An 18,313-nucleotide genomic window follows, 5' to 3' on the forward strand; every position below is an offset into this window, starting at 1 on the left:
ATGCTAAGAAAAAAAAAGAAAAATACAACAAAAAGATGCGATGTTGCAAATTATTTCCACCGGAAAAGAAAAATTCAAAAAATAATTTTGATCTCTTATTTGAAAACTAAAGCTTTTTGTCTGCGAGGAGACTTTAAACAAGTTTTGTTCAGACGAGGGCTTAGTGTCGTGGAGTTTCTGTTAAGTTTATAGCACTTTTCACATAAGATATCACAATAGAAAATGCTCACGTAATAGAAAAGCATACTTAAGAGATGAGAATGTCAATATATACCAACATTTTCTTATTTATAAAGCTGCTTAATACGAAAAAAAATACAAAGTATTTTATCGTACAATCAAATTTAATCATATAGTTTTTCTTGTGTGTTTCAGTATTCATTCCGTTTTCTTTCAGGCAACCAATAAAAGTTGAGCTTACACATGTATTATTTTTTAAATACAGCTTTCACTATTGCAGCTGTTGATTGAATAACAATCTCTTTCTTTTAGTATTTATTCTTCTCCGGCCAGTAATAAACACATTCTATCTTATAGTAAATATATTCCGAGTTATATATTTACATTCAGTAATATAAATATCAATTATTTTATTATGTTATACTGTATTTAATACGATACCGCCGATATTTATTCAGGAATATATATACAAAAAGCTTATTGACGAAATAAAATTTCATTTCCGAAATTAACGGACTGATCTAAATTAATTTTATTTAATTTCAATGATATTCATTATACAGAAGAAAATGTAATTATTTTATTCTTATCGATAACCTATAAGCAAAGGTTGATGGACTTTATATAAAGTGAGGGTCAATCAAGTGATTTGGGAATGTTCTAAACAAGGGAATGGGGGCCGATTGTGAGAATGATCTGGAAAAATGTATCGCGGGGTCACTTAAATGATTTGGAAGTTCGTTATAAGCCACTTGGATGGTTTGGAAAGGTTTAGCGGGACACTTGAGTGACCTAGAAATTCGCACGTGGCCACAAAAGTGGTCTGGAAATGTATTGTGGGTCTCTGAAGTGATCTAGAAAAGTCCACGCGAGACATTTGAATAAAATACTTGGTATTCATTCACATATTCGTTTTTATGGATTAACATGGAAATTTTTGAAACAAGCAAAGTGTTATTATCTATCTACAGCGTCTCATAAATTTGTATAAATTCATAAAAATTGAGAAAAAAAATGTATATATTCGAACGCGGTTTACGAAAATGTTATTCTCTGAAACCGAGGATTTTCTTTGGTCCAGGAAAAAAGCTTAGTTCAAATTTATGTCGATAGAGGGTGCTGTACGGAACCAAATAACTACAAATAAGAGTCCTGAACCATTCAGATTATGCAATTAACCTTTAGATGCATCGTACTTCTTTTCCACATTAACTCACAGACTGGGTCACCCACGAGCCATGTTGAAATAGCATTGATTTTCTTAATTTGAACTGATTCGAATTATTTTTAAGAGCTTATTTCTGGATTTTCCTGTTACTGGCACTTACATTGCGATGCTGAGATTGATTGATAAAAGACTATTAATGAAGTTGTTTTACCTTTGCCACGGATCACCGGTTGAAGTTTACGAACGTTTCAACTAAAGAAGAGATTGAAGAAAAGTTCAGGTCTTTGCTTTTGAGCAGCGTTCTCTATCAACAAAAATTTGAACTTTTTTTTTTCTGTACTAAAAAAAAAATCCCTCTTCGCTAGATGATATCAGTTTTTGCAATTTTTAGTAATCTTGAATCTAATTACAAATTTATCGGACGCCCTGTACACTGGGGCTATCTGCGTTGGAAATTAATATAATTTCAACGAAAGGCACGTTGGCATCCTCAGTGAAAGGGTGCAATGCAGGATAACCACTATTCACACAGAACGAAATGAGGTTTTTTGAGGTTGCGGGCAACATCAGACCACTCCGAGAGCCATATTTAGTCGTTGAGCATTTATGAAGTTAATATAAATGATGTAGTGAGAAGGAAGACGTAGTCGCTTTTATCATTGCACGAACAAGATGACGTCAATTGCGATTTTCAATCTGCATATCAATTAGTCAGTCAAAAAACAAGAGATTTATCGTATAATAATTTATTATAAATCCTTTATATATATATTTGATTCTAATGTCACTTTTTGGGCTGTTCATAAAAATCTTCTCGGAAATCTACTAAAATTTACTCTTCAGTTTTTTTTGGCGCAGGTTTACAGTTTCTCATTTTTATTTGCAGGATACATCTCAAGAACGAAATCAGGAGTTTTCGCACTCATGGTGATAAAAATGATGATATTGTCCTTCGATATGGATCTTCAGAGAAGATAAACATGAATCATCCGCGATGTCCAACTCATATTGATTACGATGCGCATGGCTCCTTCTTGCGTCTTTCTTCCCTAAAATTGAAAGGGAAATTAAAATTAGTGTGTTTAGTGCTTTTAAGTACCAGTGCTAGAATAACACAAAAATTTATTTAAACAGGGAGATAAATTTCTCTAATTTCACGAGACAAACTTTTAGACATGGATATAAAACACCTAAACAAGCATTTGATAGTCATGGAATGTGCGGTCGAATAGCAATAGCAAAGGTGGTAGAGGGTGTTTTTGGAGAGTGCACAATATGACTTCACTAAAAGCAAATCTAATATTTTTCCGACGAATTTGCTGCGATATGTGTTATCGACCATTCAAAGGTGCATATGCACCTTCGGATTGGATTAGAGTTTCTGTTTTATTGATGCAAGGATCAACGAGGTTATGCTGCCCCAAGCAATGATCAAGCGTGGAAATGACGCAATAAGTCCATTTATAACAGAACTGTAATGGATTTATACGATTCCTCTCGGAAGCCTCTGCAAATAAAGTTTAGTGTCCTTGGCTGTGAGTGGATTTTAATGACCCATCTTGAAAGCCCCTGAAACTCAAGTATGGGTTGCGACCCATAGTTAAAAAACACTGGATTATAATAACTGTTGAAATATGCGTTGGCCAACAGTGACCAAAGTTTCAAACTGTCACATTGGCAAAAACACCAGGGATATTGTGCCATCAGCTACAGAAGTTCTGGCTACAAGTCCTGCATCTCAAAATCAACGGGATGATGAGTACGATTATTATCGCAGATGAGGCTCCTGATATGACCATAGAGAATGAAGTCAAGACATGAGAGACCGGGTGCCACTTCGGGTGCAATCACTGGAAGATTATTGTATAAAGCAGGGGCCACAATCATGTTCAGTCTCGACTATTAGTAATTCATAAATATTTTCTTACATTGTTTGTCCCTCCCCCCACTATTGAAATGGCCGAGCAGCGGCATAGGATAACCTTATACTGGCCCAGTTTGGCACAATGTTTCTTGCCTTTTTGCTTCCAGAAACTCCTCAATAGAAATACTCTCTATGTTCTTACTGTTGAAATTCTTCGACCACTTTACGGCTAGACGGATTGGAAGATCGGGAAGGGAGGCTTGTCTTTTGACTCGGGTTGAAGTCTGGATCATTCTGTGGTCGTTGTCTTTTACCACAATTTCTAATATCTTCCAGTCTTTAACATTGTGCCCGAGTAGCGCAGTGGTAAGATGATCGTGTTCCACTATGAAGGTTACCATCAAGGTCCATGGGTTTGACTCCAGGCATAGAGAACGCAAGCTCTTTATGTACCGAGACTTGGGCGACCACCGATGTGGACGGAATCTTCATTTCCCACCCAACTCCACTGGTTGGAAATTGCCGTATAGCGATACATGACCGGAGTTGGTGTGCGGTAAGTAGTCTTTAACATTGACGATCATTGCCAATGGTGGAGCTGCCAAACTACTCGGTAGAGAACAAAGTTATTGGACCAGGCTGGACTTTGCTGGCGTAGCTCTAGCGTCAGGCATGCATGTTGTCAGAAAACGTTCTTGATAAAATGCAGGGGCATCTCTTGCATTCCTATCCACAGTTTCGTACACTTAAAGAATATTCACCTTCTCCCGATTTGTGAAAGCATCAATTTCATCAGTAATCCGCGCCACAGATGATGATGGCTGCTGCTGTGAGAGATAGTGTTATTGCGTTAGCTATATAGGAAGTGTCCTATATCCTTCACCCCTCGAGTTCCTAGCATTGCCTATAGGGTCATTTGTGCTTGTCTAGTTGCATTCGGCCTGCCCTTCATTGTCTGTACCTTAATTTTTTAATACCCAATATAATAAGACGTTCGTAATATCTCAACAGCTAATCTAACGCTAATAATGCTGCACGTGTCTAACTCGAGACCAAATTAAAACTAAAATAACAACGCAAAAGAACGTCAAACTAAGCCAATCAAAATACCAACTTCAGGTTGAAAGCGAAACAGTTAACAGCATTGCTGTTAACGCAATGATTATTTTTTTTCATTATTGTTGATTAAAATTATCAGGTTATCCGGAATTTAAAAAAAAAGAACAAATATTCTCATCAGAGAAATATTCATCATTCGTTCGTGCTTTGAACTCCTTTTATAAAAGTTTCGCCTGTTTCCTTTTGAATGATAAAAGAATATTTTAACTTTCAAAAAAAAATTATTTTCCACGTAGAGAATCATATTAAAACTAAAATTTGATTTCAGTGTTTGGAATAATAGAAAGTGTCGTGTAAACAGAACTTCAGTTTACACAAATGGGACTAAACAGAAAAATAAAACATGATTGGTTATTTTAACCTGAATAATTTCCTATCCTGATCCCGTGCGTGTGATGCTTGCCATATGCTAGCTGTTGTTTTCGCTTGCGTAAGTGATCCAGTTTCGCCGTGAGTAATCCCGGTTTCCTTCGAAAAAAGAAAAACAATTTTTCTAACGAAATTCAAACTACATGTACAGTACATTCATCTTTAAATTGGATGAATATCCAAAAGCTTATAATTCGATTATGCAATTGCGTAATCAGTTGGGAATCGAATATATAAATGAAAATGAGGAAATTTTTGTGAGAAAGGATTTTAAATAATGCTTTAATTGTGAAAATTCGTGTGATCACGATTGAGTTTAAATTATTTTTACATTTCCCCTTTCCTGATAGAGAATAGGTCGATTCAGAAATGTATTTGGTCCAGGGTTACTAAGGTGTGTGAAATTATAGTATGGAAATTATTCTAACATAAAAGCGAAAGTAAATTTTGATCAGGGAAATCAAAAGTTGTATATTTACGTGTTTAGTATGAAGATAGGTGTGATTGGTTGCACATACTTGCTAGAGATTTATATGTGTTCATAACGTTGAGAGAGAAGAGAAATTTTCTGCTGCTTAATCAGTCTTGCTGAGCAGCGGCTTTGCGGTAGCGTGAGCATCGTGCTGAACTCTTATCGTGAAGTTCAGGTTTGAGAATGAGATCCATTCTCAAATCTCTCTCACTAAAATATGCCAACTTCTTCTTACGTGCCCCCCCCCCACAAGTCTTCTCCACACTTCCAGTTTTCGGTCTCCGGCCCTTATGTGCCACTGAGTGCACGTACAATTTTTCTCCCTAGTCATTGGGTTCAGCTACACATTTTTAGTCAATAGGCTTGTACGTTGCATCGACTGACTTGATAGCTGTCTTCATGGGGAGAACGACGTGAGTGATTCGATACTTGCGAGCACAGGACAAGGGGGGGCCAACGCTATAAATCTTTGCTATCTTTTTCGGACACATTCTGCCTCTTTTGAGGTAACGGAAGTAAGATGCTTTGCATCAGTCCGGGGCTGTGATTGGTTGTATCTATCTATTTATCCAGGTTCGAACTCCCATTGGCGGCGCAGTGGTTATCCGCTATAGTTGGTTTTTCAACTTCCAGGCGTGAATGTGAGCCGGTCTTCCGTTTGAAAAGAGTGCAGACAGACCTTCAACATAATACTCACTTCTCATGAATATTCAAGCATTTACTTTCTCCACTTCAGAATGTGTAAGACAGATAGCAGTACCAGCAAGAAATTAAAGCAAGTCACAATCTCTGGCAATACCTTAGAGGGGCCACACATACACTCGGAACACACATTATTCCATGTCAAATTCGTTAGAAATTCCGCATAGATATTTATGTGTCGCACGTACGGTTAAGGTGACTGCTCACCTTGAAATGCCGAATTACGAAATCGTTTTTACGCTATCTTTTGAAAGTGCAGTTATTAGAATCCAAGACTGTTTCATTTTCAACCCTACAATAACTACAAGCATAGTTATTGCGAATTAAGTGAAAGGAATTTAATGCTCTTAGCCTGAAAATGAAATCGTTGAATGCGTTTTCTGAAGATTGTGTTTTTCCCTCTTCACGGAAAACTTGATTTCTCAAACATTTTTTTCAAAATATCTCTATGAAACATTCTTCCTGTATTTTAAACAGCTCTGGCTATAAAAGGAACCGAAAACTAAGCGATATGTTTGAAATCTTTTGAGATTTACTTGGTTTTCAATAATTTTTTTCCCGAGAAATGTGTATATTTTACGTAAACAATCATATCTCAAAAAGTTTCATACTACTGCAAAACTTTTAGTTCAATGCACAGAACAATGTCATAGCAATAAATTGTGTGAAACGGGGAAACAACAATAATTTGCGTGAAGTGTAGAAATCTGTGAATAATCTGCGTAAAGTGTGGGAATCTATGAATAATCTGCGTAAAGTGTGGAAATCTGTGAACAATCTCCGTGAAGTGTGGAAATCTGTGGATAATCTGTGTGGAATTAAATCATCAAGTCCGCCTGGAAAAATCTCTTGTGCGATCATAGGTTGAGAAATGCTCGTGTAGAAGATATTAGCGTGATAATTCTGCGCTATAACTTTTGCCACTCGATTTTATGGCTGAAATGATACACGCGAGATTTCAAGAAAGTTTCATACCATGCAAAACTTGTCAGATGCCACCTGTTGTTCGAAACGTCGACGCCGTTGAATTCGACACTGAGGATCTGCTGCCTCCAGGATACGACGACTCTGTAAATGCCCTGGAGAAGCGCCACGTTCACTTCGACTCCTGTTCCGATGAAGTCGTCACTGGTGTTACTACTTCTACTATTGCTTTTCCATCTGAGGATTGTCCCGTTCTTGGATCGAGTCCGAAAGGAAAATTCGATGCATATTGTCTTGAAGCATCTGCTCTGAAAAAATATTTTTTTGATACGGGAGAAGGGAGAGAAAGAAAAATCATACGTTCAACACAATGAACACCAATGAGCGATAAAACAGTGATTGGAACAATATTTCATGATTATTTGCAGATGGTATTTTCTTAGTGCTAAAAGCGGCTGCACACGTAACTACAATCATGACAAGCATGCGATATCAATCTCTCTGTATAAGCATGTTGAATGAGCAAATGAGCTACTCCAAAATTTCATCTCCAGGGCGAGGGAACTGAAAATTTATGAGCGACTGCTTTATTCAGTTCAACTTGCTGGATGTGAAATTGGATAGGACTGCAAAACTGGTCTGTAACTACAGCTAGTTAGCTCGTACTTACTCTACTCAATAGATCACTTAATCTCCCTCACTAGGTCGGGTCGTTCACTCTGTGGGTAGATCTCGCACTCACCCTCTTACTCAATCACTCTCATTTATTTGCTCAATTGATCACACACTCATTTATTTGCTCAATTGATCACTCACTCATTTATTTGCTCAATTGATCACTCACCTGCTAGTTCACTAGCTCATCTACTCATTCACTCTCACTAAAATCTTGTTCACTAGCTCATCTACTCATTCACACTCCCTAAAAACGTGTTCACTAGCTCATCTACTCATTCACTCTCCCTAAAAACTTGTTCACTAGCTCATCTACTCATTCACACTCACTAAAAACTTGTTCATTCACTCACTAACTTTCTCATTCATTCACTAACTTGCTCATTCACTCAATCATGTGGTCACTAGGTCATACACTTACTCATTCACGCACTTGTTTTCTCAATTGTTCACTGGCATGCTCATTCACTCGCTCATCGCTTGGTCATTCACTCATTCATGCTCAATCTTTCATTCGCTTGCTTGGTCACTCACTCACTTGTGCATAGTGACCAAGCAAGCGAATGAAAGATTGAGCATGAGCGAGTGAATGAGCATGCCAATGAACAATTCACATATCGGTGAATTTTCCATAAATTGCGTCTGCGTACAAACTGGTGCTTTGGCAAGCATGCTTATAGTTTGTGGTGGTGGTGGAAGAAGATACGCAGATAGTTGTGAAAAAAGATTGAACATGCATGCTCGTCAAACTTTAAATTACACCTTTAGAGTGATTAAAATGCGTATGAAAATTAATCATCTTCAGTTTCATCTTCTCCACCCACCCTTTCCTGTTCGTATGTTCACATCTTAAAAATGGGGCACGGAGTGAACTTCAATATTTTTTTTCAGTCAAGAGCAGAAGTACATGGCTGTCATTAGTAAAGGAGCACCTATGTGAAAGTCGTTCAACCTTTAAGGAAATGGGGTCACTTCATTGTCAAGAAAAAACGTTTCGTGGGCCGCGTAAGTGTTCTAGGCAGCGGGTCACGTGCCACTCAAGTCATGTGGAACTGTACCGCAGGTGACTCATATGATCTTAAGTACACCGCGAGTCACTTGAGTGATCTGTAAATGCACCGCGGGGTCACCTAAGAGATCTATGCCACATAATTATCCTTTACAAAGTTATATTCGAGGTCGCGGACTACGCCAAATGGCTCCGAGGGTCATATTTGACCCGCGAGCCATAGGTTGAGATGAATGACTTATGTATTCACATGCTTGAACTATTACCAACATTAAACGGGTACCCATCTCGCGAATGTAGAACCAGTGTCATTGAGGGCACTCTTAGTGCTTTAAAGAGCACCACGTCGCTCACACGAATCGTCATCGCCACGCAATTTTGGACCAGAGTCTATATATATATACCACAGGAATATTTAAATTTGAAGGTATGAAGTGGTATATTCTTTGTCTTGAAGGGACAGAAAGATGAGGGGGAGGGCTAACTCAAGAAAAGAGTCGATCACATCTCGAGACACTATTTATCATACAGAAGGATGAAACGACACTATTTAAACTTTAATGGTGAATAGATACCTAGCAAAAATTAAGGGGACAAGGCACATTCAAATGAAAATTTCTTATTACTGTATATTTTTTCCTAAAAATGTTCCAATGGCATTTCAGTATGAATGCAATAAATAGCGTTTTCAACAAGCTTAGCTCCTTATTTAGACACCAAAAGGCGCCAAACTGGAACGGTTATTTATTGGTGATTTTTTTCGTCCCCGGCGTCTCAGGGGACAAAATTTCACTCTAAAAGTAGCTTTTTTTTATTTCGATCTGCAGGCATGCATCAAGGATTTGTAGCATACATTTTTTGTGTTATGAGAAACCATAAATGAACAAAAAAATATATAAACCTGTATTTGTGGCATAAATTTGCAAATTTTTCATCATTTTTTCCAAAAATTATCATGAAAATAAAATCACACAATAAAATGGATGTTGTAGATTATTAATATATGCCTACGGAGCAAAATAAAAAAAAATGATGCTTTCAATGAAATTTTAAACGCAAGGGCCAAAAAAATCACCAAGAAATGACCGGTCCAGTTTGGCGCCTTTTGGTGTCTAAATAAGGCACAAAGTTTGTTGAAAAGTATTTTTTAAATTTAGAGACCTTGAAATATTGTTATTATTGATACTGAAATACGTTTAAAACAATTTTTGGCAAGAAATATACAGTAATTATCAATTTTCATTTGAACGTCCCTTGTCCAATGAATGAAATTAAATATTTTTTCTTCCTCCGTACATACCTGAAATTTCCAAACTCATCCGGGTTCTGGTATTGAGCTGACACTTCTGGATTATGATATGAGCTATTGACTGTTAATAAAAAAAGGAATTATATTATGCCCAGTTTAATTCAAATTTAATAATATTCAATGTAAAATTGACATCTACGCAACCGAAAAATGTTCTTACATAAGCATTTTGGAAGACATCGGATGTTCTTGAATGCTTGTTTTCTGACAGATAGGCACTTTTGTGAACTCAAGCAGGAAGCTGTATTTTCCGTCGTTGAACCTAGAGAATTTTCAGAAACCATTTTTTTTTTCACACACATAGATTGGTAAAGACCAAGCATCATCCTTTGGCATTCGCGAATATATTTTCAGGGTATTAAAGATATTTACATGATCAGTGTCGTAATTACACAGGTGCAACAGGTGCAATCGCACAGGGCCCACTTGGAAGAGGAGCGGACAGAATGCGCTTCAATGGGACATTCTAGGCCTAAGAATGGGCTAGAAGTGGCCTAAATGCAAATTGTGGCTCACGGCACAGTCATGGCTAGTTACGGCACTGAACATGATATTAGCTTATGCTCAAGATGTGCAGATATGCACATATAATCGCAGTTAATGAAATGTGTTACGGTAGTAGAGTTATTCGTAAGATATGAAAGATATTCACACACACAGCAACGGTTCGAAGATATGCGAATATAACAGTTTATTAAACATATATTCTCATGAGATGTTAAAGATATTCGCATAATATATAAAACATATTCGCATAAGATAAACATATTCACAGGATATTCGCGATATCCAAATACGGTAATTGAGCCGATGGTAATAATCGGAACATCGGTGATACTAAAGGGATCTTTGAAAATTCGCTTGTAATATTTGAATATATTTAATATCTTATGCGAATATTTTTGAAGAATGTATTCTTCCTGAAGAAATAAGAATGTTTAGTTAATTTTAAGTTTATGTTTAGTTAATAACAATAATAGTTAATTTCATAAAGGGGCTGTCATGCCCACTTACAACTCTAAATTTAAATATGATGTAAGTTTTTTTTAGATCTCATACCTGACCAATGAAGAGACTGGACTTCGTCCACGGTTTTGTTCGAAAGATGGTAAGACTGATTCGGATGTAGGTCTATATACAAACATCCTGAAACCCAGGAAAGTGAACCATACGTATTTTTCTGCCTGTTCAATGAAGAAATGAAACTAATTCTAAATGATTCTTCGAAATAAACTAACATATATCAAACAGTGTTCACAGAAAATTCACCCATCAACAATTCAGCGAATGGAAAACTCATTGACAAACAATTCACTGACACTTCACTCGCCACCTCGTTGGGCATTTTGCCTGTTGTGGCGTTGTATTTGTATTTGTATTTGTATAACAGCTCGATATGAATGAACGAGTGACTGAATGAACGCGTGATTAATGAATGAATGGTCGAGTGAACGAGTGAGTGAGCAAATTAGTGAACGAATGGAGAAATGAATAGGCAAGTGAATAAGCGCACGAATGAGTGAGTAAATGATTCATTGAGTGAAAAAAAAGAGCCACCGAGTGTGATAATGAGCCACTGAGTGAGCAATTGAGTCAGTGAGTGAGCTAAAGAGTCATTGAATGAGCTGATAAGTCAGTGAGTGAGCAAATGAGTTTGTGAGTCGCTCATTATATTAAATACAAATACAAATACAACGCCACAACAGGCAAAATGTCCAACGAGGTGGCTGATAACCTACTTACTCACCAGTTCATTCACTATGTCACTAGATCACTCTCTCAGTACATAGGTCCGTCACTTGATCCTAGGTCGCTTATTTAGGTCATTCCCTTATCACTGGATCATTCACGTACTTGCTCCCTCTGTCATACACACTCAATCATCCGGTTTTTCATATACTGACTAAATCGGTCACTGTCACACACTCAATCACTTACTCACTAAGCCAGTCATTCTGTTACTTTCTCACTCACTAGGTCACCCACTCACTCACTAGGTCACTTACTCCATCTCTAGGTAGTTCAATATCTGCCACTCGCTCACTCATTAACACTAACCACTCTTTTACTCACTGCTGCATCATTTACTGACTCACTCACTCGGTCACTCAATTCTCATTCCTCGCTCACTTACTGACTCACTGAGTCGTGTCAATCTGTTTTCGGTGAATTGTCAGCCGTGAATTTTCCCAGATGGGAATTTTCCGTCAATGATCTGTTAGTCGTGAATTTTGCATAAATCATATTAAGCTTAGGGAAAATAGTTGACACTAACAATAATGTTATAAGTGTTGGCACATACTAATTTATTCTATGACATGTACAAGAAAAGAGTAAATGAAACGTTATCCAATACCTTCTCTTAGTTGAAGGCACGTGGTGTGAAACAGGAGGTAATCTTCGGTATGGTGAATAGGATTTTTCCGTCCATATATAACCATGTTTATCATCTAGCTTGATAAAACGGTGAGTTTCATTCAGCTGAATAGTTACGTGGTGGACAACTCCTAAGGATAATGATCTCTTAGTGTGCAGTACGTGTATTCCCACTGCATCCCGATACCTAGAAAATACACAAAATAAACTAGAGCAGATAATCTATTAATTAGGGTTTACGAAAAATTGGCGCTCGACATTTCGCCCCTGACATTTCACCCAGGACGTTGACAAGTGAATAACCATATTAGTGAGTGAGTGGTCGTATGAGTGACCAAGTGAGTGGTAGAATGACCGTACGAGTGGCCAATTGAGTAGGTGAGTGACCAAGTGATCGCTCCGTGCGAGTCCAAGTGAGTGGCCTTGTGACAGACCAGTAGGAGTCCATGTGAGTGGATCAGTAACCATATGAGTGAGTAAGTGATCGTATGATTGACCAAGTGAGTGGATGAGTGAGAGCATGAATGACAAGTGAGTGGGTAAGTGGCAGTACGGGTGACCAAGTGAGTGAAAGACGGCATTTACTCGGCAGAATGACCGAGTGAGTCTACGATTGAACGACAAGCGAGTAGGTAACTAACCGACTGAGTGAGCGATTGGGTGTGTGTAATGTATGGTAGACTCATTCACTCGCTCTTACACTCACTTGGTCACACATACAGTCACTCAATCTCTCATTTGGTCACTCATACGATCATTCACTCAATCATTCGGTGGGTCACCCTTTGACTTGGCTCTGAGGCGAAATGTCCAGGGTGAAATGGCTATGGCAAAATGTTCGGAGTGAAATACAGTATAAGGGGCGAAATGTCTGGGAACGAAATGCGCCAGTGGCGAAACATCCCACGGCCGAAATGCCGAAGGTGAATATTGTGCATCCCATTGATTACATGTTTAAATATATTTACAGAACATGTGTTTAAGCTTCAACGAAACATGAATCCATAATAAAATAAACCACACTAATATATGCCATGTCCCGTAAAAAAAAAAAAAAATAATAATAATAATTCCAACACTTCCAAAAAACACCGTAAAGTGCTCTAAATTCCTTTAGAACCTATAGACATTACCGACTCGTATTATATCAGAAAATGATTGAACACAGGAGCCTTGTGCTATTGATGTTGGTAAAAAGTTTTTGTGAAGTTCAGTGTTGGGACGTCGAACTTTTACAGGAAATGATTGATTGATTTAAATATCGAATAAAAGCCCAAGCTTTTGTTTCGGTTTTCCGTTTCTTTTATCAGGAAACTTTTCTTCTTGTTAAACAAGAAACCATTGATGTTGGTGGGATGGGAAAAAATACCGGAAAAAATATCCTTCGAAACTATGTAGGAATGTTTGGCATGTATTTGAACATTGGAAAGAACATTTCTAAAATTACGAAATACCTAAAAAAATTGAGAATGAACATTCTTTGTGTAAAATTCAAATTAAGCAAACAGGGTGTCCCATAAATTCGGAAAAAGTTGGAAAATTCTTAAAAAAATTAAAAAAAATTGTATATCTGAATTCCAAAAAAAAAAGAATATTGCCACTGTGGTGATCGAGTGGTCATAGTGACGGACTCGCATTACGAGGATCCTGGTTTGGCGAGGATCCCCACCCCACTGTCGCCATGCTAGTACTTTACCACCAACTCCGGTCATACATCGCCATACGGCAATTTCCAGCCAGTGGAGTTGGGTGGGAAATGAGGCCCCAGCTAAATTTTTTGATTTTTTTTTTTCGAAATATAATTATTTTAGAACAAATAATTGTTTGTGAAAGAGAATACAAGTAAAGAATGGTAGTAATATGAAGTGTAGATTTCTTACAAAGTTACTACTTAACTGGACATGCACCTCATGAACATTTCTCGGAGGAATTTCTAGCGAATCGGTATATGCCTGGATGTGTGTTTTGAGCAGTGTTATCAGGAAACATAATTTTGAAGAGTAATTTCAATTTCCTAAAATTTGAATAATTATTTTGCCTCCTCAACGTAATATGGAGGAGTGAAATGGAACAATTTGGATGCGTATTGGCGAGAACTCGTTATGAGTGTATGTATGGCACTAACATGTTCATATTGTCAGAGTTATGCTTCTTTCATGTTCTTGCTGGTGCCGCCATCTGTCTTTTATATTTTTGGTGAATTCTTGAATTTTCATGTTATGTAAATTTCGTGTCGATGGTCTGCCGGCTCCCTGAATTGAGACCGGATTACATTCGCGCCCCGAAGTAATAAAACTAACTTCAGCCGACCACCTGGATCATCACGGTGAGAGCCCATCACGATGACCGCACAACGTCTAGTTTGTACAAAGCAAATTAGCGACCCTTACGTCGGCCACCATTATATCTCTTCGTTGAGTCGGAGCGGGGGGGGGGGGCAGGATCTAGTTATGAGGAGGAGGTCCTTACGTTGGAAAAATTTTTCTTTTAGTTTATTTATTAATTTTTCGTGTTGATAAGAAAGGGGAGACAAATCCCAGGCGCCAGATCTCCAAGGCGACTAGAAAATCAGTATTGTCGCTTGGAATTTTCTATTTGTAATTGTTTAATATGTCTTGGTGGACAAATTTTCGTTTTAAATTTCATTGCGCCTTTCAATAAAGGATAATAGTTATCAAGTCCCGAAAATGTCGTTAAAAATTTATTTAGGGCCGTTTTTCTTAAGGGGTCATTCAAGTATTACGTCATCATCGATGGGGGGGGGCGCAGGGGGTTTCTGATTTTCTGACTTTTGATGACAAGGAGGGGAGGGGGTTTTTGGATAATGCTTACGTCATCGACCACCCTTTATGAAAATATGAGTTATGATTCATAGGGGCAGAGCTGAAGACGAAATTTTGCTGACAAGAGGGGAGGGGGAGGGTTGTCAGAAATGGCTAAAATTTGCTTACGTAATACTTGAACGGCCCCTAAGGAAAAATAATGCTTGGGTCCTAAATATTGTCTGGTGCCTAATTTTTTCCGATTTGTCAAGTCAAAGAAAAATACGATACTATTGTAATAAAGTTTAGAAGACTATAAGGAAACTGATCAAAAACATGCTATCAGATTCATCCCATGCCTTTTTGTAAAATTCGCCGTAACCCCGTATTTGCTCTGCCATTTTCTTGTCGTGAGCCTAATACCCTTACATATGATAATACTTAACATAATAGATCAATAAATGTGATTTTGTGTAGATGTTTACAATAGTTTATGATATAACCAGTATAATAATACCCAATAATATCATTTTAGTTTCCTCTTAGCCCCTATCCAGTTTCAAAGAGCTTTATAACGCACACTATGCGTCGAGAAAATTCTCAAAATACGATAAATTATCCAGACGGAAATATATATTTTTTGAATATATTTCCGAAATACAAAATCTTCCTATAAAAAAAAAATTCAGTACCTCATATAACTCAAATCCACTAAAACATTAGAATGAATGCATGTGATATTGCAATTTTTCTAGTTGTGTTCATAGGAACATATTTGCTTTTCTTTCTCAGACGGGATGAAAAAAAAAAACGCCGTGCGACGTGTTCTGTCGTACGCATTAAAAAAATGAAATAAAATAAAAATGTGCAGATATACCCAAAAACTATGCAGAAACATCCCAAGACAAATGCGAAAACCAAAGCAGCAAAATTTTTCAAAAAATCACATTCTGCTCAGCGAGACAATCGTTTCCTCATTTTTTGACAAGATGAATAATGTATTTGGTTGAAGGGGGGAAAAAATTCCATAGAAATGAAATATTCCACTCGTAATTCACAATCTCAACATATCGGCAATTTATATCGTTGTCTTCTATGCATACACGAGTATCATGTGGTATTTTATTTTGTGTTTCTTGCACGTTATGTACGTGTTATATATACCCTTGATGTAACGACTCGTCACGCGTTTATCCTAAATGAGAAATAAAAAACGCCTTCTCTAAAATCGTTTATCGAAAAATTCACGGGTAGAAAAATTCATACTGCATTACTTCTCGCATGATAATAATATTGTGGTTTAGAATTTTCTACAGATTCTTTGTGAGGTTTGAATACGAAATGTGTGTGTTCCGAGAATTTTAGATTTTCCATAACCTGACAGAATTCCTTTGACATTGTTTTGCTATAACTAATATTACACTCTCTTCGGTGACAGTGTTTTCCAGTTCTAAAGAAAATGATGACAATGCAAAAAAAAAAAAACTCGAATCAATTAATTTTAAAATCTCTTCTTTTCGAACGCATGCAAATTCTCAAATTAGTCCGATGGACTCAGTTGGTTCCCTATTCTGAAGCACGTTTTCCTGAGGTTTTCCATCTTTCTAGCACGCGAGTCGGTCTTCCGATTTGAAAAAAGTTTCTCTGCAGAGAGCAGCAGACCTTTATAACGATACTTACGTAAACACGAAGTTCAATCCTCTAACTATTTTAACTTCAAAATATAAAAATTGATGGCAGCTTCACGGAAGAAGCTTAACAATGACAACATATATATGCTGTATAGGACCACAAACATCCCGTCCCGGCGTGTACCAATAATTTCTGGAAATTAATCCAAAATGTTGACAAAAGGCACGTATGGTTGCGAATAGGTAATGGTCTGAACCATTACAGTTCCAACAAAAGAGGCGTTTACAGTCTGTATCTTACAAAAATGTTAAATGTGTATTCATTCTGCCTTGCAAATGACAATACATTATTTTTATTATTTTATTTACTATGGATTCTTTTCCCTAATAATAGATAACCCCACCTCGACAACGCGATACATCTTGACAAGAACAGTAGCTGAAATTGGTAATCCGTGATATAGAGTGGCGTATTTATAGGGGAGTGGTTATAGCCCAAAGCGGCAAGGTCGGAGGAGCAGCAAATTTGAGGAATGAGTGGCCGAAAAAATTAGCTTGAGGTTTCATTACCATGAAACCGCCTCTTCCCAAAGAGCGAGGGACTAGTTCAGAGAGGGACCTAAAGAGTTTGCAAGCATGCGAGTGACAAAATAGTGACCTAGTGAATGAGGAACCAGGCCTGTGTGAGAGATTGAACGCGTGTGCAAACACATGCATGATTAAAAGCGTGACATACAGGTTGTGCAAGGATGTGAAGGACCCAAATCGTGACCTAGAGCATGTGCAACCAAATGAATGATCAAAACAGAGAAAACGTGAGCAAGCATGTGAATGATCAAAAGAGAGACCTAGAAAACAAAGGACCAGGTCAGTAAACCCCAACGAGAATGAGCTAGGGCTTGTGCAAGCATATGAATGGCCAAAAGAGTGACTTAGTCACTCTTTGGCCAGATGTATTTACAGGAATTTGAGATCAAATGGGCTAATGCACGGGACGGCGAATTCGTGTAATGAGTGGTCAAGAAAATTGGACCAGAATGTAAGAAGGGCGGAAAAAGTCATGTACCCCAAAGGAGGTAAAAACGTAAATCTGCATCTGGTGTTAGAGGCTGAATTTTTTTTCGATTTGACATAACAAAACAAGGAATTCTATGACCTAGTTCAGTCATGAGTATTCTTATCTAGTATACATCCTTAGGTATTTGACTTGGAGTTTTCTTCTTTACACAGTGTTGCAGATGTATATGCAAGTTCTTGGAAACTTGTACCGTCTAGTGATAGGAATATATTGGCATTCTTTATGATTTAATTTTATATCGATGTCTTGACATCAGTCTTCAACGTCTTCAGCTGATTCTTGCAAATTTTCAATACATTTCCTTTTCCTTTTTTGTGATTGGTCAATAGGATGGCATCATCAGCAAATAGACCAAGCATTCCGCTCTGAGGAGCTGGAAAGTCATTGATGTATACTGAAAAGAACAGCGGTCTCAAACAAAAACCCTGTGGGACAGAGACTCTTATTGGTCTAACAGTTGAGAGAGAGTTGGCATTTTTTTGACTTGAAATCTCTTCGATTGGAAAGATAACTGTTTAAAAATATGATGAAATAGTCAGGCAAACGTACAAAATAGTCAGTAAGTGTATTTATCAATGTTGTATTTTTTTGTGCGACATATATTATTCTTCACTAATTCTATTACATTAACTGCTGTGTCTTTTACTTGATAGGTGGCAGAAAGGGTTCCAGTTA

At 37.5% G+C, this 18,313-nt stretch overlaps 1 protein-coding gene across 3 annotated transcripts in view; it reads right to left on the reverse strand.

Annotated features, from left to right (window-relative positions):
- Nucleotides 1–2,112: 2,112 nt before the first annotated feature.
- LOC149088158 (agrin-like) overlaps nucleotides 2,113–18,313 on the reverse strand; it is a 147,598-nt gene continuing 131,397 nt past the window's right edge. For 2 of the 3 annotated variants that reach the window (XM_089245035.1, XM_089245026.1), the window contains exons 19-25: nucleotides 12,148–12,354; nucleotides 10,851–10,975; nucleotides 9,952–10,053; nucleotides 9,783–9,852; nucleotides 6,850–7,101; nucleotides 4,693–4,799; nucleotides 2,113–2,397 (exon numbers count right to left, since the gene is read on the reverse strand). In XM_089245035.1, the coding sequence (XP_089101161.1) occupies nucleotides 2,255–2,397; nucleotides 4,693–4,799; nucleotides 6,850–7,101; nucleotides 9,783–9,852; nucleotides 9,952–10,053; nucleotides 10,851–10,975; nucleotides 12,148–12,354 (1,006 nt within the window). In that variant the 3' untranslated portion in view covers nucleotides 2,113–2,254. Of the gene's footprint in view, nucleotides 2,398–4,692; nucleotides 4,800–6,849; nucleotides 7,107–9,782; nucleotides 9,853–9,951; nucleotides 10,054–10,850; nucleotides 10,976–12,147; nucleotides 12,355–18,313 lie in introns of those variants that run through there. The other variant, XM_089245044.1, reaches the window with a different exon arrangement.

Source organism: Pholcus phalangioides, unplaced genomic scaffold (genome assembly GCF_987345545.1).
Source record: "Pholcus phalangioides strain wild (caught in Gottingen) unplaced genomic scaffold, Ppha-v1.0 ptg000003l_1, whole genome shotgun sequence".
NCBI classification, from domain to species: Eukaryota; Metazoa; Arthropoda; class Arachnida; order Araneae; family Pholcidae; genus Pholcus; species Pholcus phalangioides.